General features: G+C 36.0%; 3 protein-coding genes across 5 annotated transcripts in view; 2 read left to right on the forward strand and 1 right to left on the reverse strand.

Moving 5' to 3' along the window:
* LOC137495978 (uncharacterized) overlaps positions 1-25,089 on the reverse strand; it is a 108,662-nt gene that overhangs the window by 29,483 nt on the left and 54,090 nt on the right. The window lies entirely within an intron of this gene.
* Positions 43-24,806, forward strand: LOC110437794 (uncharacterized). Of its 3 annotated transcripts, none has more exons than XM_073906630.1 (20): positions 43-100; positions 458-542; positions 653-691; positions 2,854-2,907; positions 8,980-9,357; positions 9,741-9,797; positions 10,914-11,285; positions 17,041-17,100; positions 17,323-17,354; positions 17,532-17,606; positions 17,714-17,903; positions 20,275-20,391; positions 20,521-20,699; positions 20,809-20,973; positions 21,048-21,251; positions 21,329-21,561; positions 21,745-21,811; positions 21,887-21,978; positions 22,122-22,284; positions 23,807-24,806. In XM_073906630.1, exons 2-20 carry the CDS (start codon positions 512-514, stop codon positions 23,873-23,875), a joined length of 2,577 nt encoding a protein of 858 aa, XP_073762731.1. In that variant the 5' UTR covers positions 43-100; positions 458-511; the 3' UTR covers positions 23,876-24,806. The 3 variants fall into 3 exon arrangements, with proteins under 3 accessions (XP_073762731.1, XP_073762721.1, XP_017212200.3); XM_073906620.1 differs by having other exon boundaries at positions 44-100; positions 2,851-2,907; XM_017356711.4 differs by having other exon boundaries at positions 94-542; positions 2,851-2,907.
* Positions 24,867-25,089, forward strand: part of adgre15 (adhesion G protein-coupled receptor E15) — a 31,794-nt gene continuing 31,571 nt past the window's right edge. The window contains exon 1 of the mRNA XM_021477530.3: positions 24,867-25,015. The gene's annotated coding sequence lies outside the window, so the exon portion shown is untranslated. The remainder of the gene's footprint in view (positions 25,016-25,089) is intronic.

Consider the following 25,089-nt stretch of genomic DNA (forward strand, 5'->3'; position numbering starts at 1 on the left):
ATAACTTAACGGTAAACATCACAACAAACAAATATTGACTTTGTTTGGCAGTCAACTGTTTCAGGTGAAGACCACTGTGTTTCAGCTCACAGTACATCAGGTAAGATCTTTCCGCTCTTGTTCAAAATGTTGATGAATCATGTAAGTCATGCCAGGATTGTGTGATTTGGGTGTAGTTAATTTGGGCTTAGACCAGGTCAGGACTGTTTTATAGAACTTTAAAAATGTTTTGTTTCTGTGAGAAATTGGCTCAGGGTTGGGGCAGAGGGACAGAATTTACAGTGTGTGCAGTACAAAAAGAATTATGCAAGTAGAACTCCTACAGGGATTGTAAAACTTGTCTGTGTGAAATAAATTGAAAACAAAACCTTTATTTATTTATTTATTTATTTGTATGTTTGGTGATTGTTTTTCATTTTAGCCAATCCTAATTGATTTTTTTCTCTGAACTATGAAGGGAAACTCCTTTTCTGGACTGATTAGTGGATAAAAAGAAACACATCTGTCATAGATGACAATGACCGGCATAATTCTGCATAAAAGTAAGATTGTTTCTTATCACTCTGCTGAGTTTATATAATGAATGAAGATTTCACATTGTCAAACTGCAGTACAAATCACTACAGAATCATTTGTGTTTTTCATATTTTAGGGTTTCTAAAAGGACTGAGCACCATCTCTGTCATAATGCGTACGTATAACATTTTCATGCATGTTGATCGATCTCACACACACGTTTACTATTTAAATGCAGTAAAATTTTAGATGTGATGCATGAATAAGTGTCTTTGAGTCAGAGCTACAGTAACACAATCTGTATTTGCTTTGGACAAAAGTCACTTGGAGAAAATATTTAAATGAAACTCATTGTAACTGCTTTGAAAGCTCAAGTGTGTCAGTGGCTCATTTATTTGCATTGATAAAAGTACAACTTAAGTGTGTTGGTGATCTGTGGAAAGCAAACACTCAACTACTTAAAGGGAACCTATTATGCAAAAGTCTGTTTTATAAGGCAAGTAAACATGTGTGGCAGCAGTGTGTGAATAAGCAGCTTCTATTGGTAAACATATATTAATTGTATTTTTATAATCAGACTTGATAAAAACAGTCTGCAAAAACACTTTGATTGACATTCTCCCTTTGTACGTGTCATCATCAGAGGGGGAAAGCCCCGCCCATTAGTGACCATCTGTCCCTCATTAGCATAGTATGTCAGTCTTGTTTTTGAATCTGCCACTAGAATGTTCCATTGCAATAGCAGCGCCCAGCAACAGTCCCGGATTCTGCCATTTTGGAGTGAAAGCGGTCGCTCTCCATTGGGTCCTATCGCTATCGTAATGGCAAGCAGCTGCTTTATTTTTTATTTATTTATTTAAAAAGTGCATTAAAGCTAAGATACAACCTAACAAATAACAATACAGCACTAACTATCACAATCATCAGCACTTTTAATAGTTTAGTTTGCAGACTTGTAATATGCTGTTGTTCCATTAGAGTTTTCATTCCAAAATGGCTTTTTTGGAAAGGTTATTAATAAGCAAATGATATGCATTAGGTTAGCAGGTTACATTGGCTTGTTTTGATCCAGGAGTGCAATACCTAGTTCAACCACTGGGTGACGAACTTACATACTGCACCTTTAAAGCGACAGTCACCAAGATGGCACAATTAGGATCAAAACCTAAAAGGGTCAGTTTCAAAGAGTTATAACAGATTATTTGTGGGGTATTTAGAGCTGAAACTACACACACACACACACACACACACACACACACACACACACACACTAGGCACATCAGAGACTTATTTTACATCTTGTAAAAAGAGCCATAATGGGTCCACTTTAATATCTAAAGTTTTCAGACTTGAAATTAAATTGTTCATCCAGAATATTTTAGTTATTCATTATTAGTTACTTTAGAGTTTTGAAAATATGGGACACAAATCAATCTTTAAAGACGTTTTTGTGTTGGACTGCTATGGTGCAAATTTTTTTATTTTTTTTGGTTTGTTTGAAAAGATTCATCATAGTAAACGGGTGTAGAATATTATGTAGCAAATTATACAGGGTTTCTGCAGGGTCTTGAAAAGTCTTAAATCCCAAAATCTAAGTTGTAGGACTTAAAAAGTCTTTAATTTACTAAAATATTGTGTTGTAGGTCTTAAATCTCATTTAAACAGGTCTTAATTTTCCTTTGGTTTTCCTTTGTATAGCTACCCAATCTGGCCAACACCAATCACCAACAATCATCTCAATACAAATTTAAACTTTTTATTTAAAAAGGTCATTTTAACTCTATTTATCATAATGCTTTAATTATGTCCCTTACAATATCAATTGTTTAAAAGTGCTCCATGTATTCTCTGCTGAGGACACTGACCTGGACCGATTGTTGTTCATAGATTTATATAATTATACTTTTTAAATCTTTTAAAACATTTGTAAAAAAGTTTTATTTCAATGAAATTTTCTGTTGAGAAAAAGGTGTATGGATGCAAATACAGAGATGATGGTTTTACACAATATTTAAAATATTTTGCTAAGAAATATCTAAAATATTTTATATTTACTATTAATTTATTATTGTATTATTAAATTATAAGATTTTTTTGATAGGTTAAAAAATATTTTTCATCTGAGCCATTTGAAAAATTGCATTCATATTGGTCTTAAAAATATCTTAAAGTCTTAAATTTAACTTGGTGAAACCTGCAGAAACCCTGTTATAGGATAGAGAGGAAATCCCATAATAGAGTGAGAAAAGATGATAAGAAATATTTGCATGAACTGTCAAATGAAAGCCTGTTTAACACTTAATTGTGTCCATTTTAATTACATTTTTTTTTCAGAAGATTCCACACTTATCTTGGCCTTTCTAATGGTTGCACCAGTGATGAGCACAGCTGGTAATGTACTATACTGTTGTCTGCTGTGTTTTAACTGAATAGAGATGTAATGCTCCACTGTCTTGTTTTTCTCAATAATTCCTGCTGTTTCAGTAACTCTGATTGACAGTTTTCTGAGCACCTCATGTCTGATCTCTCCATTACTGACACAATGAATATTGTCTTTATTTAATATTGAATACCGTCATTATTGTGAAATCATTGGTTAGTTGGTGAGGCAGAGCACAGTAGCACAGTATTACAGGAGTCTAGATTTCTAGTAGTTGCAAAATAATTATAAATTGTAAAAAATAAATAAATAAATAAAATTGTTACCATTAGGAAATAAGTGTATTTAGAATTTCAGCTTATAATATATATCTGTAATTATCTTAATTGTATTAGCGTCTTATAACTTGAATATAATATGTATAATAATAGGAAAGACAGCATGTAATAATACTGTAAATGAATAATTGTTCTTCATCTAAAGCCTGTGCATATCTACAAGAACAAGTATGTGTAACACTTAATTATATATTTTATATTTTTAAAGTGTGAATATCTTTTTTTTAAATGATTTTCTAATAAACTGATATTTTATTAGACATAAATAGATATTCTTGCTACAACAGTTTTTGGTAATGCTCTTTTTGACAGCCACCCAGAGGATATTCATTAAATATTTATGTCTTCTTAACCATTTCTCTGGTTTATATCCACTAAATAAAATCAATGTGCATCACAGATTTAAAGATATCTTGTATGTAATAGAGAAGTCCCAGAAAAGGTGATAGTGATTTGCATTAGGGATGTGCACATCGATGCTTAGAAGCTTCTAATTTGGTATCAATATATTTTTTTAAGTGTCAAGATTTCAACTATATTTTATTATTTTCTGAATAAATAAATGTTTTAGCGCTGTGACGCTTTATATATAAAATGTTACACCAATCAATCTGCGGTGGCATGTCACGTGAGTGATCATGTGCCTTTTAGATAACTTTTATACTCAACACAATCATGTCACACACTATAGCTGCGTCCCAAATGGCACACTATACACTATGCACTCATGCACTGTGTACTTATGCACTTACATACTCAACAGTGTAGTATATTTATGTAGTGTTGTCCCAAATGGAGCACTAATGTTTTTTTACTAAGCTTTATTTATTTATTTATTTATTTATTTATTATTAACTCAATGCCACAAGAACGAGAGGTTTTACATTTCACATATTTCTGAAAAAAAAAAAAAAAAAAAAATATATATATATATATATATATATATATATATATATATATATATACTTTTTCTTATGTATATGATATTTTCCTAACAACATAAATTAAACATATTTTGTCTTTTACAGTTCAAGTACTCATTATCAGCATAAAACCGTACATCAAATAAACCAATTTCTACCTTATACTCCATTTTTGTGTTAATAATAAATTCCAAATTTTTCCAAAAAGATGCAAAATTGTTTCTTTTTCTTGACCACAAAATTCACACATATATGAAATATTGAGTTTAAATCTTTCCAAAGCATGTTTAGCTGGATAAATTCAATGGAGTATTTTGTACGACACTTCTTTGATCTTGTTATTTGAGCAAAACTTATGTCAACTTCCAAGCTTTACTCCAAGAAATATTAGCAAATAATGAAAGCCACAAATGTCTTGCTGTAGTTAGAGCCAACGAACGGAGAGCATTCTTTATAACCTTATTGTTACATTGTTGTTTTAATACATCAATATTTTCAATGAAAATGTTTACACAAGGATTACCTATGTAGATCTCTTCTGAAATATTGTGTTTTAAAAGCAAGACCACAACCTTTGTAATTGCATTCAAAACAACAGCGAATTTTCTTGGTTTAACTGGTAATTTAAATTTTTTAAGAAATTCAATATAAGATAACAAATATCCCAAACGGTTAATTATCTGCCTCACTAACATAATACCATTACTAAACCAATTCTGATAAAATAAAGATTTTTTTTTTTTAAATAAAACATCCTTGTTATTCCATATGAAATAATTGTGGGGTGAAAAATTGTGTTTATATATCAATTTCCATGATAGAAGGGCTTGCCTATGAAAGCTGGCCAATTTAACTGGAATTGTCAACAGAAAAATTACATTTTAACAAGAAGTCTATGCCACCCAGTATTGAATATAATTGGGAAATACGTTGTAATAATTGTGTCTGTTTTTTATAAATTCAATCAACCATTTAATTTTAAAAGTGTCATTAAGAGTATTGTTGTAACGAGGAGTCTGACACAGAGGGATCCATTTGCAGTATATTTATTAAACACAGTTTAATCACAATCACACAATACGCACTAGCATCCGAACTCAAATCAAATGTAGTTATTTTGGGTCTAAGGGCAGGCGGCTGGTTGTCAAGGAGTGTATTAGCAGGGATGCAGAGGCAGGCGGCGTGATTCAGAGACGAGATAGCAGGCTGGGTTCGGGGCAGGCGGAGTGGATCAAAGTCGAAGTACAAAGCAAGGTTCAAGGCAGGCGGCAGGCAAGGCAAGGTCGAGGAACAGTCCAGGTAATACACGGGGAGATCAGGCAAGGAGATGAACGCTCATTAATGTCAGCAGGGGCAGAACAAGACTTCGCAATGGAGTGAGTGTTGAGGCTGCTTATATGTGTGTGCGTGGGTCATCAGTGAGATGTGCTGCAGGTGTGTAGCAATTAGTGTATAGGCATGACGTAATGGTTAGAAGTCCGGTGATGGGGACCTCTGCTGGCCAGCGAGGGGAATGGTTGGGACCGAGTCGGTGACATTTATAATCTAAAACCTCCAATCTGCCTTGCTCTTTAGGATTACAAATAACCTCTTTTTTCAATAATGTGGTTTATTTCTTCAAATAAAGTTATAGAGAATCTTATCCAGTTCTTTGATAACATTGGGAGGCACATCTATGATGTTTTTTTACTAAGCGGAAATTCAAACTGTTTCCCTGATGACGTTTGACGGTCGCCAAATCAGTGAAATAAATGACCAAACTATCAAATAATACCTGCTGTGAGTATAACCGCATTCACCATTGGGAGGCACTTTAATCACTCTCGCAGGAGATATTTGACCATCCATAATAAATAAAGTTATCCAACATGTGCGCCCGATATACTGATATAGAACTTTTCCTTAGCAGTTTATCGGAAAATACTAATAAAATTTACACTGATTTTAGAAATTCATGTGATCAAGATTTAAATATAGTCGAAGTAATAAATTGTATAAATAGTCTTAAAGAAAATAAATCTCCTGGAAGTGATGGGTTAACAGGGGAATTTTATTAAACTTTCGGTAATATTCTTGCACCTTTTTACTTGCTGTTTTTAAAGAATCAATTATAGTTGGAGAGCGTCCAGCTTCACTAAAACAAGGAGTAATTACACCAATACCAAAATCTCACAAAGACAAATTGTACTTGGAAAATTGGAGACCAATTAGTTTGTTAAACAATGATATTAAAATTAACTCTCTGATATTAGCCAAAAGAATTAAACAATTTTTAAATATAATAATTGATCAAGAACAATCAGGCTTTTTGAAGGGACGGTTTATTGGAAATAACAGATTAATTCTTGACCTAATTGACTATAACCATTTTATACAAGAGGACAGTTTAATATTATTTATCGACTTTTATAAAGCGTTTGACACTATTGAACACTCTTTTATGTTCAAAGTTATTGCATTTTTTGGCTTTGGTATTTTTTTTTCAAAATGCAATTCAAACTCTTTATAATGGTTGCAATAGCTCAGTCCAATTATCTCATGGGACTTAAAATGAGCCGTGGGATAGGGCAAGGTTGCCCTATATCTCCTTTTCTTTTTTTATTAGTTGCACAAGTAATGGCTACTCATATTAAAAAAGAAAATTGTCAAGGAATTTCAGTGTTTGACAAAGAAATAAAACTCAGTCAATTAGCTGATGACATTACATTTTTTGTAAAAAAAAAAAAGTAAAGAAGTGAAGAGTGTTAATAATTTAATTTTACTTTCTTTTTTTTTTTTTTTTTTTAACTTTCTTTATTGTCCACAAGTGGAAATTTATCTTTGGCTTCACCACACAACCACATCAGCGTTTACATTACACACATCACAGAAAAAAACATTCAACACAAATATATTCAACGTCGTCACATATATCACATTAAAAAACACAATTTAAAACCCTACACATAATTAAAACCCAGTATTTAAAATTCTAATAGCATTTGGCACAAAGGACATTTAATACACATTTTTCTTTACTTGAGGTTGCCTAAAACATCTTTTTGATGGCAAGAGCTGAAATTTGATATTTAAGGGTTGGGAACAATCTTCAACAATGATGTGTGCTTTCTGTCTTATTCTCATTAAACAAATTTAATTTGGTTGTTTTTGCGCTTTACCTACAATAGTACTGCCAATTTTTACTACTCGACACAGTTTTTGCTTTTCCTTCATTGGCAACAGTCCATACCATGCTATCATGTTAAAACTCACAACACTTTCAACCAAGTTCTTGTATACCATCTCAAGGCTAAGCCAAATTGTGTTCATTTTATAAAGGAGATTTAACAATATGGTACTACATTATATAACATAAAAAACAGAAAAGCTAAAAAAACGTATGAGGCATTATGTAAATTTCAATTGATTGAATAAGTTTTTTTTTTTTTTTAATTATTGACATCTTACCTTTTTATTTTTCTACCCCTGGTATCTGCTTATACTTAGTATAACTGAAATAATTTATTTTATTTTATTTATTTTTATTATGTTCTTAACTGTTGTGAGATATATTCTCTTGTACTATGTTTGTAAATACAACAAAAAAACAAAAAAAACAAAACATGTGCGTCCGATAGCTCCACCCCTTCCGCTACGTAAGTAAACCTGCGGTCGTTGAGTGCGTGAAGTGTCCATCATTACACACTTCATTTTACTGGCTGAATGAGTGCATCAAACGGTTAATTAAAGTGCACATTTTTAGAGTTTTCAGTGTGAACACACTACTTAAACTGTTTATACTACAAAATGGCGTAGAATAGTGCATAATGGCGTAGAATGTTAGAGAGGTAACGCAGCGTGTTGTCGTGCTCATTAGCTAAAAAGCATTGCACAAGCAATATTTGTGATAAGACAGTCCTACACAGCATCAATACAAGCAGCCTTCATAAACACTTACAAACAAACCCTGAAACTTATACAGAAGCTGAACAAAAACAAGCTGCCCAGTGTTCCTCTGCTCAGTCTCCCTCTGTCTGACAAAAATACTTTATAGGAGAGTTTTAAAGGAGGCAAAACTCTCTCCCTCTCTCTCTTTTGGCTAATTGCTCTATTGGCATGACAAATGTTACAAATGTTTTTACAAAGTATTTATAAAGTTTACATTAAAAAGAATACACACGCTTACATACATACATACACACATACATATATATATATATATATATATATATATATATATATATATATATATATATATATATATATATATATATATATATATATATATATATATATATATATATATATATATATATAAACACAGCAAATACTAGTATAGTATTATAATATATAGTATATTGATTAAATACAAATAAAATAATAGATCAGATTAATAAATCATCTCTCTCATTACCATTAAGTGAATACATATAAGTGTGTGTGTGTAACTGTGCAGTGTGTATGTATGTTTACATGTAATGATTTTTTTACATTTTAAATAATAAATGGTATTGTATCATAAAAATTTTAACAAAAAGTATCGGTATTGTATCGAATAAAAAAATTGTAGTATCGCCCATTCCTAATTTGCATTTTGGTATTAACACTGTAAATATTGCATTCACACTGGTATTAAAATAACCTTCTAAGTGCATTATAAAGAATAATTGAAATATAGACAAATTACAGCATTAAATATTTTGTTAAGCTTTATTAATTGTGAATTATTAAACTGAACAATTGGGAATTGTTAAATGTCTCAAGCTGTTCTTCTGGATGGATTTTATTATTTAAAAAATATAATTATGCTAATTTCTTTTATTAAATATGTATGTTATAACAGCTAATCTGACTGACCCCTGCTACAACTACACTGTGCTGAGTAACTCATGGAGATCCGTCAATAATACAAATAACGGCTACAACTGTGACCAGTCAGTCTCCTGGAGCGGCTGGTATCGGCTCTTCATTAATGGTCTGAGTGCTCATATCCCAGACACATGTGTTGCAGTGTCTAGATGTGGCACTGATTACCCACTGTGGATTCGTGGTGGACACCCAACAGTAGAGGATGGAGTCGTCACTCGAGATGTCTGTGGTAACGCTGGCAGTTACTGCTGCTATTTCGGCTCTTTTCCTATTGGAGTCAAAGCCTGTCCAGGAAATTATTACGTCTATGAGCTGCTTAAACCAACTACCTGTAATTTAGCCTACTGTGCAGGTAATTATATCACATTATTTCAGTTTATGACTGGATGCAGCCATTTTAAATTTTGAAGATTATGTAGTTGGCCAGTTAGTGCACTTGTTAGAAGCACACACTGACATTATGTGTTAACATCTGATATTTGTGTTAAAAATTAAATATAAAATTATTATAAAGTTTTTTTTTTATGTATAGAGACTTTATTATCTCGACATGTAGAATCGTTAATCAGCATCTGTCATCTGTGAAGCATCATATAAAGCAGGAATAATGAATGTTATAATGTTTTGCACCACTGAATAGGTTTACATGTACATTATAAACTCATATATCTAGTGTTTTCATCACCTTCATGAACTTTTATCTGTTCATAATGTTTTATTGATGTACATTTTCAGATGTTGGCAGTGTTATCAACAGCTCTACAGCCGCCACACCGGTGATCATCACGCCTGGTAAAGAAACACTGCTGACCTTGTCTTTGATATTGACAATAATGTTGTTTTAATGTTGTTCATGAAATCAGTGAAGTCCACACATCAGCTACAGATGAACAATAAGAGAAGATGGACAGGAGTGTTCAGGCATTAGCAGTTGTGTTGTGATATCTGGCTCTTCTGAAATGTAATTGGTAACTGCATATCACACATAAAGAGTAAATCACTGAACGGTGAATCAGCCAGTGTGGCCTGACAGTGCACATACTGGATAGTTACAGTAGTTCAGTAAAAACTGTCAGATTAGCACACTGTAAGAGATCAGTATGTTGGAAAAATGTGAACATTATTCAGAAACATTCCTTTAAGTTACAGACATTCACTATTACCATAAAACACAAACTGATTAAACTGATGCACATGATTAAAATGCAGGTAAAACACCTGTGAAAAATCCAAACTGAAACTTTATTAACACATCATTAATATATTAACACAATTTGTTGTACCTTTTTTTTACAAACCTTTCTCAGTAACTTTGATCTATGTTTGTTCATAATTTGTATTTTTAGTAAATAGAATCATAAATATGCATTTGTTAAAGAAATGTAAGTTAAATAATGTGTTACTGTATTTAAAAATAGAACCGATTTTTTTGATAATTTGCTGTACTGTATTTTATGTTATCATTACTGTTATAAATACATCTATATTAATCATATATCATATTTCCACTGATGGTCAGAACAGTGCTCATAGTGTGTTTAAATTGTAAATGAGTGTAAAATATAGAAATGCTGCTTCAGTAAGAGTCTGATGATGAGCTGCTGTGAGGGAAAAACCTTCATCCTCTCTGTAATGAAGAGACCTGATGATGGTTCAGTCAGAGATCAGACAGAGCTGATTGGCTAGATTAAAAAAAACATGTGACTGGATAATGAGGACAATGACTTAAACTAATTTAAACTTAAACACTGCATCAAACAGATATACGGTGATTTACAAATATATGACGGTGCAAATGCAGGAGATATCAAATGTGAAATGAGATTATGCATTAGGAATTGGTGTTTTGAGAACATTTATAATAAGACTGTGATTTTATTCTCTTATTTATGGTTTAATTTTCTGCAGATCCCTGTTACAACTACACTGTGCTGGATGATCCATGGAGAGCCAACAGCAGACAGCCATCAAAGCCAGTGACCATGTGTGACCAGTCAGTCTCCTGGAGCGGCTGGTATCGGCTCTTCATTAACGGTCTGAGCGCTCAGATCCCAGACACATGTGTTGCAGTCTATAGTTGTGGCACTACTATCCCACTGTGGATTCGTGGTGGACACCCAACAGTAGAGGATGGAGTCGTCACTCGAGATGTCTGTGGTTGTGATGGTGGATACTGCTGCTATTTGGGCTCTTATCCTATTCGAGTCAAAGCCTGTCCAGGAAATTATTACGTCTATGAGCTGCTTAGACCAACTACCTGTAATTTAGCCTACTGTGCAGGTAATTATATTCACATCATTTTTGTTTATGATATTTGTGTTTCTGGTTATTTGTCTAATGTTAAGGATGAATAATTGAGATCCTTTCACGTTTTATTGATTATCAGCATTTTCTTTAGTGTACAGATGATGAATCTGGTTAGTCGTTATCGTCACATCACTGTTCAACAGCAAACACTGACATTATATTATTTTAGTAAATTCATTATAAATGTTTTATATAATGAAAAAAGACTCATCTCTCATCAGCATCTCTAATCAGTCAAGTTTTTTTTTAATTACTAATATTTTTTTGTAAATGAATGATTTGTTCCACTAAGCACTGTTATAGTATATACACATTTAGGCTAAATAATGTCTATAATTTATACTGAACAAACTCAATCTCAAATCTTTACATAATTTGGATTAATTTCTTTATGTTGTGGTGTTCAGACATGAAGAACTAAAACTGACTTGATCATTTTGAATTATTTAGTAGATTTTCTAGAGTCTACCTGTATTTCACTTTTTCACCTTTAGAAAAAAAAAATGTGTAAAAATCTAAATAAGCAGTTTTATGCATATGTAACTCCGCCGGTCCTACGCCACCCAACCGAGCTGGTATCGAACCGGCGACCTTCCGCATGGGAGTAGGTTGCTCTACCAAGGAGGCTAAAGACCATGGCCTATAACTTCTGTTGCTAGAGCACCTTTTATAGGTCAGAGGAGTGAGGTTTACATGCTTAGCACCTACTAGCTGCCCTCTGTTACACATAAAGCCTGGATTGTGAGTTGATATAAATTACTGATGTGCCAGGATTCTGCCACTTCAGTCTTGTTAATTCTTGTTTTTAGGGATGCACTGATTACACTTTTTTACAAACCGATACAGGTATGAGTATTTTAATTTGTGTACTCGCTGATACTGAGTACCAATACTTCATAAATTTGGTTTCAATGAAAGTGCAATTAATTTTTTTCTTTTGTTTTTTTCCTGTAGCAAGGAAGAACACAAACATCTTTTAACAGAAGGCTGTTCCAACCCAAACATATACACACATTGTTTATAATCCTGCGATTCCATTGACCTTATCTATTAACGGTTAAGCATAGACATTTAAAGGATGAGTTATCCTTGCACTGACATGCGTCCACGACTTCACACATTACACAAAGAGTGTGAAGTGTTACATCATGGAGTCACTCTGATTGCACATTGGGGACACATAAAACCCTGTTATGTGCGATTCTGTCATATTCTCGAGTCCTGCTGTTTATCCGTTGGTCAGGTAATCTAAATGTCGGCTACTTGTTATTCAATTATGGGTGGGTCGCGGGTAGATGAGATCAATAGCCATAAATACGCAACGCATAGTCTCGTTTAAAAAATCACACAACCATCATCTCACGATGTTTAATAATAAATAATCCTATTTTTTATTAAAACAAAAGGGATTTAGCAATGCTGGGTGACGCAGTGGTGCAGTAGGTAGTGCTGTCGCCTCACAGCAAGAAGCCGGCTGGGTCAGTTGGTGTTTCTGTGTGGAGTTTGCATGTTCTCCCTGCATTCGCGGGGTTTCCTCCAGGTGCTCCGGTTTCCTTTACACTCCAAAGACATGTGGTATAGATGAATATAGCTAAATTGTCCGTTGTGTATGAGTGTGAATGAGTGTGTATGGATGTTTCCTGGAGATAGGTTGTGGCTTGAAGGGCATCTGCTGCGTAAAAACATGTGCTGGATAAGTTGGTGGTTCATTCTGCTTTGGCGACCCCGGATTAATAAAGTGACTAAGCTGAAAAGACAATTAATGAATGATTTAGCAATGCTGAGCCACCAGTGGTGTAAAGTAACTTAATACAAATACTCAACTTACTGTAATTGGGTAGTTTTTCTCAGAAATTGTAATTTACTAAGTACGTAGCTTTAAAAACCTGTACTTTTACTTTCTCTTGAGAAAATTTGTATTGCTGTATCAGTACTTTTACTTCACTACTTTCCTTCAGCCTGCAGTCACTACTTTATTTTGTCTTGTCTATGGGTATTAGAGAAATCAGTCCTGTAATTCCCGTCCAATCAAATCTCACACAGAAGGTAAATCGCCTCATACTGGACTACCTCAAGACATGTGCGATTTATAATTGCAGCAAACTGTTTGGAAGCATTAAAAGTGTCCAAGAAGTTGTCCAAAATCTTCACACGTATTGACCCAGAGACTGTTTAGATGCAGGTCACTGATGAGAAGATGGTGGATGTTTACTGTATGATGACCGAAATGGCCTTAAACAACCAGCAAGCACAAGAAGTCAACATGATGTCAAATTGACATTGTACCCTAACGTCATGGGGACGTTGCATTTTGTTTGAACATGAAAATCATGTTGACATCAGAGCTCAACCTCTAACCTAAAACCAACCAAATACCAACGTCTAGTGATGTTACAGCTTGACGTTGTGTGGACGTTACCACTATGTCTATCAGATGTTGGATTTCAGTTGCCCTACCTGACAAATAAATGTCAGTATTTGACCTCAATATGACATTGGATTAAGATGCTGGCTCGACATTGGATTTTGGTCACTTTCTAACAACATAAAATCGACCAAATATCAACATCATTTGAGGTCATTATTGGACGTTAAAATAATGATTTTTTAAAGGGGGTTTTCACCTTTAATTGGAAATGACAGTGGAGGTTACAGACAGGAAAGTATTGGGAGCAGAGAGAGGGGAAGGGTCGGCAAAGGACCTCAAGCTGGAAATTGAACTTGGGTCGCCCTGAGCACCATGGTGCTATATGTTGGCGCACTTAACCACTTGGCTAATGGTGCTTACATTGGACGTTCAAATAATGTTGTACTCAGTTAGACATTTAATTTTGGTCACCTGACATCACAACCTAAATCTAACCTAATATTAATGTCCTATGATGTTGTGTGGGCGATAACTAAATGCACTACAGAATGTCACATTTACACACATCCACAATTTACATGTAAATGCATCAGCTTTTCACAGCGTAATACTCAATACTCATGAGTACTTTTGAAAGGTTTACTTTTTACTCATACTTTGAGAAATATTTACAACAGATGCTTTTACTCTACTTGCACTACATTTTAGTAATGTAGTAAGTAATGCTACTTTTACTTGAGTATGATTTTCAGTACTCTTTCTATCACTGAAGCTGCTCTCTTATAAAACCAAAAGTTGCTCCCTCTGTCTGGCAATATTTCGGCTTTTAATTGAATGAAAAGTTAATTTAGATGAACTAATATTAAAAAATTCCAGTAAAGTAACTGTGACGTGTGACCACATCAAATCTGAGGTTTGACCTAATCTCTCTCTCTCTCTCTCTCTCGCTGTAATCCAGGCATCGATACGTAGATGCCACACAAGTCAAGTCGCAAAACTGATGCTGGTACCAGCTGACAGGTAGAATAGCTGAAGCCTATGCTAAATCTGTCAAAATACAGCACTGAAATTAACAGGCATAAATGTCTTTGAGCCTGCAGGATATGTGTAAATACGCAATCAGAGCCACTCTTATGTAGAAGTTGTGTCGCCTAATAATTATATTAATTTTAATAAAATGAAAACCAAAATAAACAATTCATTGCATTTTTTGTTGGATAAATAAAAATATACGCAAATGAAAAAATAAAGGGTGGCTACAGTAGTTTGTATTAATGTTTTAATAGTAACAAAAATATGCTTAGCCTATTTAAGCCTAACACTTATATACGCTACCAATAGGCAAGCCATTCAAAATATTATATTTTACTGTGTACTGGCTTATAATATATATTTTACAATAAAAACTAAATGTAGCATGTCTCTCTGTCTAAAACATGCTATTCTATACACCAGAGCTGTAGGCCTATAGTCTATGCAGTGTGTAAACTTAGAGGGTGGTGCTGGTCAATAGTCATACTGCGCACCACATTATTGAACTACAATATCTCTGAGGGAGATTATGTTACCTGATAGCCTATATTAACTTGAGAGATTTTAAAAATAAAATGGCATTTTAAAAAAAGAAAAAAACTCAAATCAGCAACAAATAAAACTGGCCCCGTGGAGTTCAGCACCTGTCATCTTGCCAGTGTATGCTGTGTAGTGTGTATAGTACCCTTATGCAGCGTGTGTCAACTGCCGCTGGTGAGAGAGAGAGAGAGCGATAGCTAAGAGAGAGATAGCTACATTTGGCTAATAATCCCTAATCATAACTCCTGTATAGCAGTGTCACAACATTCTGACACTCGATGACACTGGAATCCCCTGTCAGTGATGTCCAGCAGCTGAGAATGAGCTTTTTACAGTGTCTGCTAAAATTTTAATGTTGTTTTTGGTGTGTTCACATTGATGAATATGGCCACGGTGTAAATACACAGTACAATTACGATCTTATTGCCACATTAGATTGTTTTGATAACATAATATTTGCCTTCAGTGATTTCCTGAAGATTAATACCAAAAAATAACACAACAGGAATCACTCCAGCAGTCGCGATCGTCTGATCTCAAATGAAGCAAGAGATTGTGTTGACACATGATGACGTGTGCAGGTGCTGTAGTGCTGTTCCAGTTCTTAGGGGTAAATTTTGAAGCCCTTCCCCTTAACACTCGGTTGTAAGGGGAAGGGGAAGGGGTACAAAAATAGAATTGGTATCGGTGCATCCCTACTTGTTTTGGCAGCAGAGTTCAGACAATAGTGCTGTCTTGTCTAGTATGTTGTGCTCAGCTCCAGTTTTCTCAGGTCAAGTGCTCATTCCTGTCATTGTCTGTCTTGGTCTTTTCTATAAGCGCAATCATGATGCGGTTGTGTGAGGTCAGGGTGTGCGAGGGATGTGCGCTCTTGTCCTGGTGTTTCTGTTTGTTCTGTCTGCAGCGTGCTGTTTCATTCTCAGCGCCTCAGTCTAGGTCAGGGGTGGGCAAACTCGGTCCAGGAGGGCCGGTGTCCTGCACAGTTTAGCTCCAACTCTAATCAAACACACCTGCTTATAGATTTCTAGTGATCTTGAAGACACTGATTAGTTTGTTCAGGTGTGTTTGACTAGTGTTGAAACAAAACTCTGCAGGGACAAGTGGATCAAGTTTGCCCATCCCTGGTCTAGGTGGTTTCGCTTGGCGCTGGGATTGGAACATGCACGTTACATGTGTGAGTGCGCGGTAGGACTTTGTATTCATTGTGTACTCGAGTCTTGTGTCCTGTTGGTGTTTAGCACATGGCCTGGTGTTTACATTGTGGCTGCGTGCTTTAGTGTCGAGTTTCATGTGGTTAATGGTTTCTCTCATTGGCTGCGTGTTCTAGTCCTGTTTTTACGTGAGCACATGATGTGTGTTGTTTCTTTGTGTCATGTGCTCCTGTCTATTGTCTAGTCCCACTTGTTAACCCATTATTAGTTTATTCTGTTCATCTGTTTGTTTGTTAATGTGTCTGCTTATAGTCTCCTCATGTCTGCTGTCCTGCATCATTGTTCATCGTTGTTTATTCTACATTATCTAGTCTTGTTCCAGCCCTGATCCCTGACAGTCTGTCTAGTACAGTTTGTTTCTTTATTTGTGTTCAGTTATGTTTCCTCCTCTGGGTATTTTTTTTTTTTTTTTGCTTTTTGTTTTATTTTATAATTAATAATTATTAATTAATAAACCCATTTTCTAGTCTGCATTTGAGTCCTCACTCCTTTTTCACTCTTGAAACCTTGACATTAATGTTTTCATGCACTCTTTGTATGTTCAGTATTATTTTTCTGATTGTTGATTGTTTTCCAGTTGTTTCCAACATGAGCAGCACCAGTACAACAGTTACACCACAGACGACGAGCTCAGCTGGTAATGTAGTCTGATGATTCCTCTGTTGAGTGTGTTTTGACTGAGTGTGTGTTGGTCTGTAGAACTGAACATGTGTGAGTGTGTTTGTGTCTCTACATAAAGATGAAGGATTAAAGAGGATCTGAGATGTTCAGTTGCAGATCATTGCAGACATTTTCATGAACATCATTTCCATTTGATTTGTGTTATTATTGTGATCACTGTGATTTTCTCTCATTGCAGTTATAAATATCACGCTGCAGGAAGGATGTTCTGTAAGTTGAGTGTCTGAAATATACATTTAATAGTTTTGAGAGCTGTGCGATTATATTTGTGTTGCATGCATGTAATTTAACAATGATTGTGCGTTTCTATTGGTTTTGTTCAGAAGCTTACTTTGTTATTAATGTTGTAAAACATTATTGAGGACACAAGCTGAATTGTGATTTCAGAATCAGAGCTCTGGATGTCTAAAAAATCTTCTTGAGCAGATAGAGAACATTACAGCTCAAGAGCTTCCACTGAATGTAAGTCTTCAAGAGAAACAGAATAAAGTCAGTTCTGTTAGAGTCGACTGACAGCAGTTTTATCTTATTGTCTGTCTTTACATCCGTGTGTTTGATCATTAAATCAGACGGTGACCGACATTTTGACTGTGGTCTTCAACGCTTCAGAGAAGATTTCAGTGTCTTCATCATCAGCCAGTCCAGCTCAGCTAGCCTCATATGGAACTAAAGTGTTGAAAAGCAGCGAGAAACTCATTTCTACATTGGTGAAGCCGACAGAAACAAGTGCCAATGTCAGTTTTACTCTTGCAGCTGTAGGTAAGTGGAGACACTGTTATTATTGATGATGAACCTGAGATTATATATCAGAGACTCAAACACACCAGCTCAGACCTGCTCCTCTTTGACTCGCTCAAACTGAGCAACACTTGCAAATATAAGAAAATAAAAAAAATATTAGTTGAATCTGTGATGATATGAACTGTTGGTGTATTTGGCACCTCTCTACAAGAGTCCAACAGGGAAAAATACACACATACACAGTCTGTATACAGGCAAATAGGAGTTTAAAAATTAATCCTGTTACACACTGTTACCATTTTTATTAAGTGAATGGTTTTAGGGGTTAGATGATTCAAAGAATGTAAATGTGATTTGCTTTTGGCTGACTGAAGTCTGGTTGTGCGCTTCTGTCATGTGAAGCACCGCAGTGTGCAGGTACACGGACTGAGACAGCAGCACAGAGAGGATCATGTGTGTGAGTTGGATGTCTTTTGCTGAGAGCCAGACATTATGCCCAGGGTGGTGTTGAGGAGTTGAATATCACCCTGGCATGTTGTATTTTAGTGATCTTTGAAAATGAACATGAACTCTTTCCCAGACCCCCTCGCTCTTATGGTACCAGTGATTGAGTGCAGTGACATCTGACGGCTCCCATAGGCAGGGAAGGAGTGATGGTTTATACTCCAAACATGCACTAGAACAGGATTGAGCTTGTGGGCTCATGGCTGAGAAATAAGAGTTTATATAAGGCTGTCTGTACTCTGCCTAGGTTAGGCAATGGCTCCAGGTCTGCTGATGGTTTTAGCCAGAGGTATCTCCAAATGTCCTAGATCTTACACTCAGTCTGGTCATATTGAGAGAGATAACTGGAAAGTAAGCTTACTGAAACTGTGGAATTTGACAAAAACAGCTGGCCACAGTCTGGATATTAAACGGGACCCTCTGTTGGACACAAGATTTTCAAGAATCCCAAAATGGTGAAAGATTTATAGAAGAGAATCTCTGCTGTTTCCAGAGGAGTATGTTATCCAATGTCCAGAATGAGTTTGCAAGCTTATCAGCAACCATTCACATTTACCAGAACACAGCTTTTGCTATTGGTAGGTGTTTTTCAGGAATTGGACCAAGGTTAATGGGAAATACAGAACAGTTGTCAAGGAACCATGGAGACAGCACAGATGAACATACTTAGACATATAGAGGAACATCATGGGTCATAGTGGACCTCCAGTACCAGATAGAGATCATCAAGTATGCTGATTGCCTGGATCCAGATCCTGAAGATGTGTGCATGAGTCCATGAAGGTTGCACAAAAGATGCACAGTATGTAGAATATAGCATATGGAGCCACAGCAGAGCTGGTTTAGAAGTCCAGATCTGATCATTAATGGACCGTTGCATTGGATTGAGGGTGATATCTAGAGGTAGGATGGTTCAGGAGGTGCTACTTTAAGAAAAGGCAGCTTAACTTTTGGCAGGGCATCTGCTCGATGATTCTTGGTATCTGGTCAGTGTGTAAGAGTGGAGTTGAATCCTGAAGTGAAACTGAGGTTGAGTCTTTGCTTGACGAATGGATTCAAGATTTCTGAGATCCGTGATGACTTTGAGTTGGTGTTTGGCTCCATCTGTGTTCTAGCCTCTGTTATGACATAAACCACAAAAGTGGATGTATGGGAAATGAAGTTTTTACCAGCTTAAGGTACAGTTGGTGCATATTCAGCTTTCGGAGGACTTGCGTATCTTGATTACAATGTTCTGTTATCCTTTAGCAGTAAATCAACAGGACATTGATGTAAACCACAACAAAGTGCTTCAGGAACTCACTGAATGCTTTATTCATGTACCTTTGAAAGATTATCAATGGGTTGACCAGCCCATAGCATCAGCTGGTACTCCTAGACACTGGAGAGGTGTTCCTTAAATTCAGTTTTGTGAAGATTTGAGTTCTACAAAGCTGTTCTGGGTCAGCATAAAACATAAAAACTTTTAGTAATGCTTGATGTTTGACTTTGGGTTTCTGTAATTGACTCAAAGTACAAAGAATGCTTTGTTCAATACCTATCCAATATACAGAATATACACTGAGTAACTTGTGTTGCCTCAGGCAGTAGCTCAATGTCAATGTGGTGAATGATTGGTTTCCTGCTGCTTAATGAACATCCTAAAATGGCCTGTACTCATGGGGAACATCCACTTCTAGATGAGTTTTGGGTCTTCTTACACATTTGAAGTTGATTTCTAAGAAATCATTTTTTGATGAGGATTTTAAGCGTAGAAGGAAATTTTCATGCACTTCATTGGTGTGACTGGCTCAGTGACGTAGTGTTATATTATTTAATCATTTGATTTAGAAATCTATGAAATGGTAAAGTAAATTAGCATAACGTCATGTTTGTTTGTAATTAGAGGGACAAGTCTTCATGGTTGGACCACAGGTGACCTTAGATAAAATCCCTCAACTTGACACAACAAATTCTTCTGTAGACATCGATCTTATTGGCATCGCCAAGAACAACAATAACAGTGAGTTAAATGTTTGCTGTAATTTTTTTTATGTATAATGAAACCTCATTTCACCACCACTAAACCACATTTACTCTTTTGACTTTATTTTTATAAAGTGTAGCTTATAAGCCTGTTTCTGTCCCACAGGATCTGCTGTGGCTTTCATGAGCTACACCACAATGGAGAATCTACTGAAGGCCGACTTCTTCAACACAACTAATGACACCATTAAAACCATGATGTCCACTGTGATCTCAGCTACTCTTCCCAAAACCAGCAACACTGCACTCACCAAAGCAGTCAACTTCACCTTCAGACACATCAGAGTGAGAGACTGAAATGTGTTTTAGTCCAACATCAGCACTGATCAACATCTGAACACATCTAATATTCACTCTGCTCATGTTTTCTGCTTGTTTCTTCTTCTTCTTGCAGGAGTTTGACCCCAGCGGTTCTCTGTCCTGTGTGTACTGGAATATCAGCGAGTGGATTGTAGATGGTTGTTCTGTGTTAAACAGCAACAGCAGCCACACTGTGTGTTCCTGTGTTCATCTGTCCACATTCGCTCTCATCATGCAGACCAGCAGCAGTCCACCACCGGTACCAGAACATTTCTAGAGAGCATTGAAGAGCAGCACAGATCTGGCACTCATGTTCTCTGCATGTTTTCTCAGAGCGATCTGCTGGAGCTGCTGGATCTGGTGTGTGTGATCGTGGGTCTGGTGTTCTTCAGTTTGGCTCTGTTGTCCTTTGCTCTTTGTCAGTGGAGTCCTGGAGTCAATAATGTGGCTCGAATCAACATCTGCATCAGTCTGCTGTCGGCTCACCTTCTGTTTCTGCTCACACAACAGTTCCTGAGCCTCATTCGCCCTCAGCAGGTGAGAATGATGAAGGAGCTCTACAGCTCAGCACAGCCGCACTGAGAATCATCATAACCCTCTCTCATGCTCTCCAGGTGTTGTGTGTGGCGATAGCAGGCCTTCTGCACTTCCTCTTCCTCTCCGCCTTTGTGTGGATGTTCATTGAAGCTGTGCTGCTCTTCATCTGTGTCAAAAACCTGTCACAGATCAGCTCCAAAAAGAGGGAGGTGCTTAGCAGTGGGTTCCTGTGTGTGATTGGATATGTGCTTGCTATGGTTGTGGTGTGTGTGTCTATTGGGCTGGTTCCAGAAGGATACGGCAGTGAACAGTGAGTTGGTGTTGTTTATTTGTTAATTTGATTATAAGCTCAGGGCTGTTTTCTGCTGCCTGATAAGTCTGCATTTCTTTTCAGGTCGTAACAACGTCACACACAAGATTAAAATCTGTAACTGCTATATTCTGTTTGATAAATGTATTTAATTATCATAATATTGTGCTTTCCTCTAATCAGTTGCTGGATTAAAACAGATGAAGGGTTTATCTGGAGTTTTCTGGGTCCTGTTTGTGTCATACTAGCAGTAAGTTTGAGCATTTAACACAGCTTATAAATGTATATAAAAGCTAAAGTTATCATTTCTTCTTTCTTTCTGCAGTTAAACTTGATTCTCTTCATTAAAATCGTCATCACTCTGAACTCGACTCTCAAAAATCTCAATGCTGAAGTCTCACAGATGAAGCAAACCAAGTAAAAACCTGTTTTGTCACTATTGGAAATAACACAGGCGATTAATAATTAAACAAAGCTCTAACCTAGACAGTTTACACATCACTGTAAATGTTTACTTAAGTTTTATATAATAAACAAGAATGTTCTTTGGCACTCTACAGGGTTATGGTGTTTAAAACACTGGGTCAGTTTGTGGTTCTTGGTTGTCCTTGGATTCTGGGTTTCTTCACTAATAGCAGTGAGGTGCTGGAGATCGTCTTCCTGGTCTTGAACTCTCAGCAGGGAACCTTCATCTTCCTGATCTACTGTGTGCTCAATAATGAGGTCAGACATTTACTCAATTTGAGCCTCTACTGTCTGCTGTCTTGCTATCTTGACATCTCTTCAGTGCTGCCCCTGAATTAAAATCTTCTAAAGCCTGGTTTATACTTCTGCGTCACATGACCGGCGTAACTCACAGCGCATGCATAGCTGTGCATTTATACTTCTGCTGCTGTCTCTGTTGGTCTGCATTAACACTTCCGAAACGCTAGTTGGCAGTGAGGTGTAAATGTTCCTCTGTGTCGAGTTTCTTCGCTGCTGTTTTGCTTTTCTTGAACTCTTCCGGGATGTACAAGTGGCTCAAACTCGCTCATTTTGAGGCAGCAACCGGCGGACGTGCAGCAACTTTAACTATGAGGTAAACACAAAACAAAACTTTCCATCCGGAGCTCCTTCACGGGACTCAACACTTGTAAACATTCGCTCCATTGGGCTAGCGCCAATCGCGCGGCTCTCGGTCCCGCCCAGACTCGTCAGCGCTACCAAGCCGACCAATCACAGAGCTTGCGCTACGAGTCGTTGCGACGTGTAGTTAAGTTTTTTGAGAGGTGCACGTCAGTGACGCCAACGGCCACGGCAAAGGGCTATGCATCAACGCCGTGGCATACATGTGCGTTTAACGCAGAAGTATAAATCAGCCTTAAGAGTCCTTTCTCTCAAGGAGTCCCTCAAGGCTGTGTTGTTGGTCCCCTTCAGTTTATTACTTGTTAGTAGGCCCACACGGAATCTGTGTGCGCAGAAATCTGCAGATTTTCAGCCCATTGTTGACTCTATTTATTTACTTGCGTATATGTGTGTAAATTTATAGTTATTCAGTTTTTAAATGAATTACAGTAATATTACTGACTAACATAAAAATGTTCACATGATTTATTTACAATATAGTTTGTAAAGTTATATTTTCTGTCTTTTAGTAGAGATGTAATATGAGAGACTTGCTTTGTTTACCAAATAAGTGGATCTAGATGGATTTGCATTATAAACATTAAATACTAGTTAAAATTAATTATTTTTAATGTTGTATACTAAGTTTTTAGTAATAATACTCCCAAAATCTTTCCGCATAAATCAGCAGTTTCTTGACAATATTCTGCACAGAAATAGCAAAAAATGTCCGCATGTTCTGTCTGGCCCTATACTAAATAGTAATCCATCGACCATATCATGTTTCATGAACTCAGTCATGCTGATAGTTGCTTTGCTTTTTCATGTATTACTGCATGTAATTGATAATGCATGTATTGCTGACATCTGATTGCAAATTCAAGTTCTGAAATTATTGATTATAAAATTGAGGTTTCTGTGTTCACCAGACCTTTAAAAAATACCTGAACTGAGTGTTTCTCTGTGTTTAAACACACACACATGATGCCTTTTCTTTATATTTTTTTCAGTTTTTGTCTGTCTTCTTATCACTTTTCTTTGTCTGACTCTGTTAATCTGTTTAACGTTCACTGTTCATCAATCTGATCATTTCAGAGGTTAAATTGATCTCCAAAACTCACTCAGCTTTCCTTCTCCCCAGATCAGGCAACAGTACAAGAACTGCTTCACATGTCTTTGCTCTGGACATGGTATCAAGTGCAACAAATAAAACCAACACTATTTTACAGGTTATTTTATATGATACAGACTTTTTATGTTTATTGTAAAATGTCTGGCATTAACTATCATGTCATCTGGGTTATTGCTGGTGAATGAAAAGCATATTGTTGCAGATTGTTAATAATATAGCATGGCTGATTGTTGTTATATAATAAATTTGTAAATGGTTATTAAAATAATTAAATATTTTCAGTTAAATGTAGGTAATTGTCTAAAAACATTTAAGCTTATGGTAAAGGGAAATAACATGAGTTTGCGTCATATGTAATCAGATGATGAGTTGTGAAGTTCTTTATTTACTGATCTTGCATTATTATATTTTGTTTGTTGAGCTCAGAATGCTGATTGTGATCATTTCACATTTTAAATATTGATGTGCGTCATACAATGTCATGTAAATGAGTGAATATATTTAAGCAGGGAGGCCACATGTTTTCATTTTCATAGTGTTATACATTAAAAGTTAAGCTGTAAAAAGGTTTCATAAAATATATTTGCATGTCAAGCTCGAAAGCTGTCACAGAAAAAACGAATGTTTCATCCACAAGGACTGTTTTATATTTTGACAGGAATATTTGCAACATGGGTGGCTCAGTGGTTAGCACTGTTGCCTCACAGCAAGAAAGTCACTGGTTCTCGTCCCGGCTAGGCCAGTAGTCATTTCTGTGTTGAGTTTGCATGTTCTCCCCATGATACGTGGGTTTTCTCTGAGTGCTCCGATTTCCCCCGGAGTCGTCCTTGGAAAATTGGATAAACTCAATTTAAACTCAAATCAGTGGCCTTCTTGCCGTGTGGCGACAATGCTAACCGCATAGCCACCGTGCTGCCATGCATTAAAGCATGTGAATGATTAATTTTCCTTTTCATTCAGATCTTTTTGGTGTAGTTTCAAGGTCTTAATAAACAATATGATATTGTAGCTGTGTTTGTGAAGGCCTTTGTAAGTTTACTGTTTACTTTGAATAAAAATTTGAATTCAAGGAAACGGTGTATACGAGCTCATATTTCGTCGTCATGGATGATGGAGCGATAACTTAACGGTAAACATCACAACACACAAATATTTACTTTGTTAGGTAGTCAACTGTTTCAGGTGAAGACCACTGTGTTTCAGCTCACAGTACATCAGGTAAGATCTTTCCGCTCTTAATGAAGATGTTGAATCATGTAAGTCATGCCAGGATTGTGAGATTTGGGTGTAAT

The sequence above is a fragment of the Danio rerio genome, chromosome 1, assembly GCF_049306965.1.
Source record: "Danio rerio strain Tuebingen ecotype United States chromosome 1, GRCz12tu, whole genome shotgun sequence".
Taxonomy (NCBI): domain Eukaryota; kingdom Metazoa; phylum Chordata; class Actinopteri; order Cypriniformes; family Danionidae; genus Danio; species Danio rerio.

Bases quoted from the DNA above. Each gene is read 5' to 3' on its own strand.
- LOC110437794 (XM_073906620.1), top strand. From the start codon at position 512: ATGACAATGACCGGCATAATTCTGCATAAAA. The intron at 17,101-17,322 runs GTAATGTAGTCT...CTCTCATTGCAG, and splicing joins ACAGACGACGAGCTCAGCTG to TTATAAATATCACGCTGCAG. The intron at 17,904-20,274 runs GTAAGTGGAGAC...GTTTGTAATTAG, and splicing joins TTTTACTCTTGCAGCTGTAG to AGGGACAAGTCTTCATGGTT.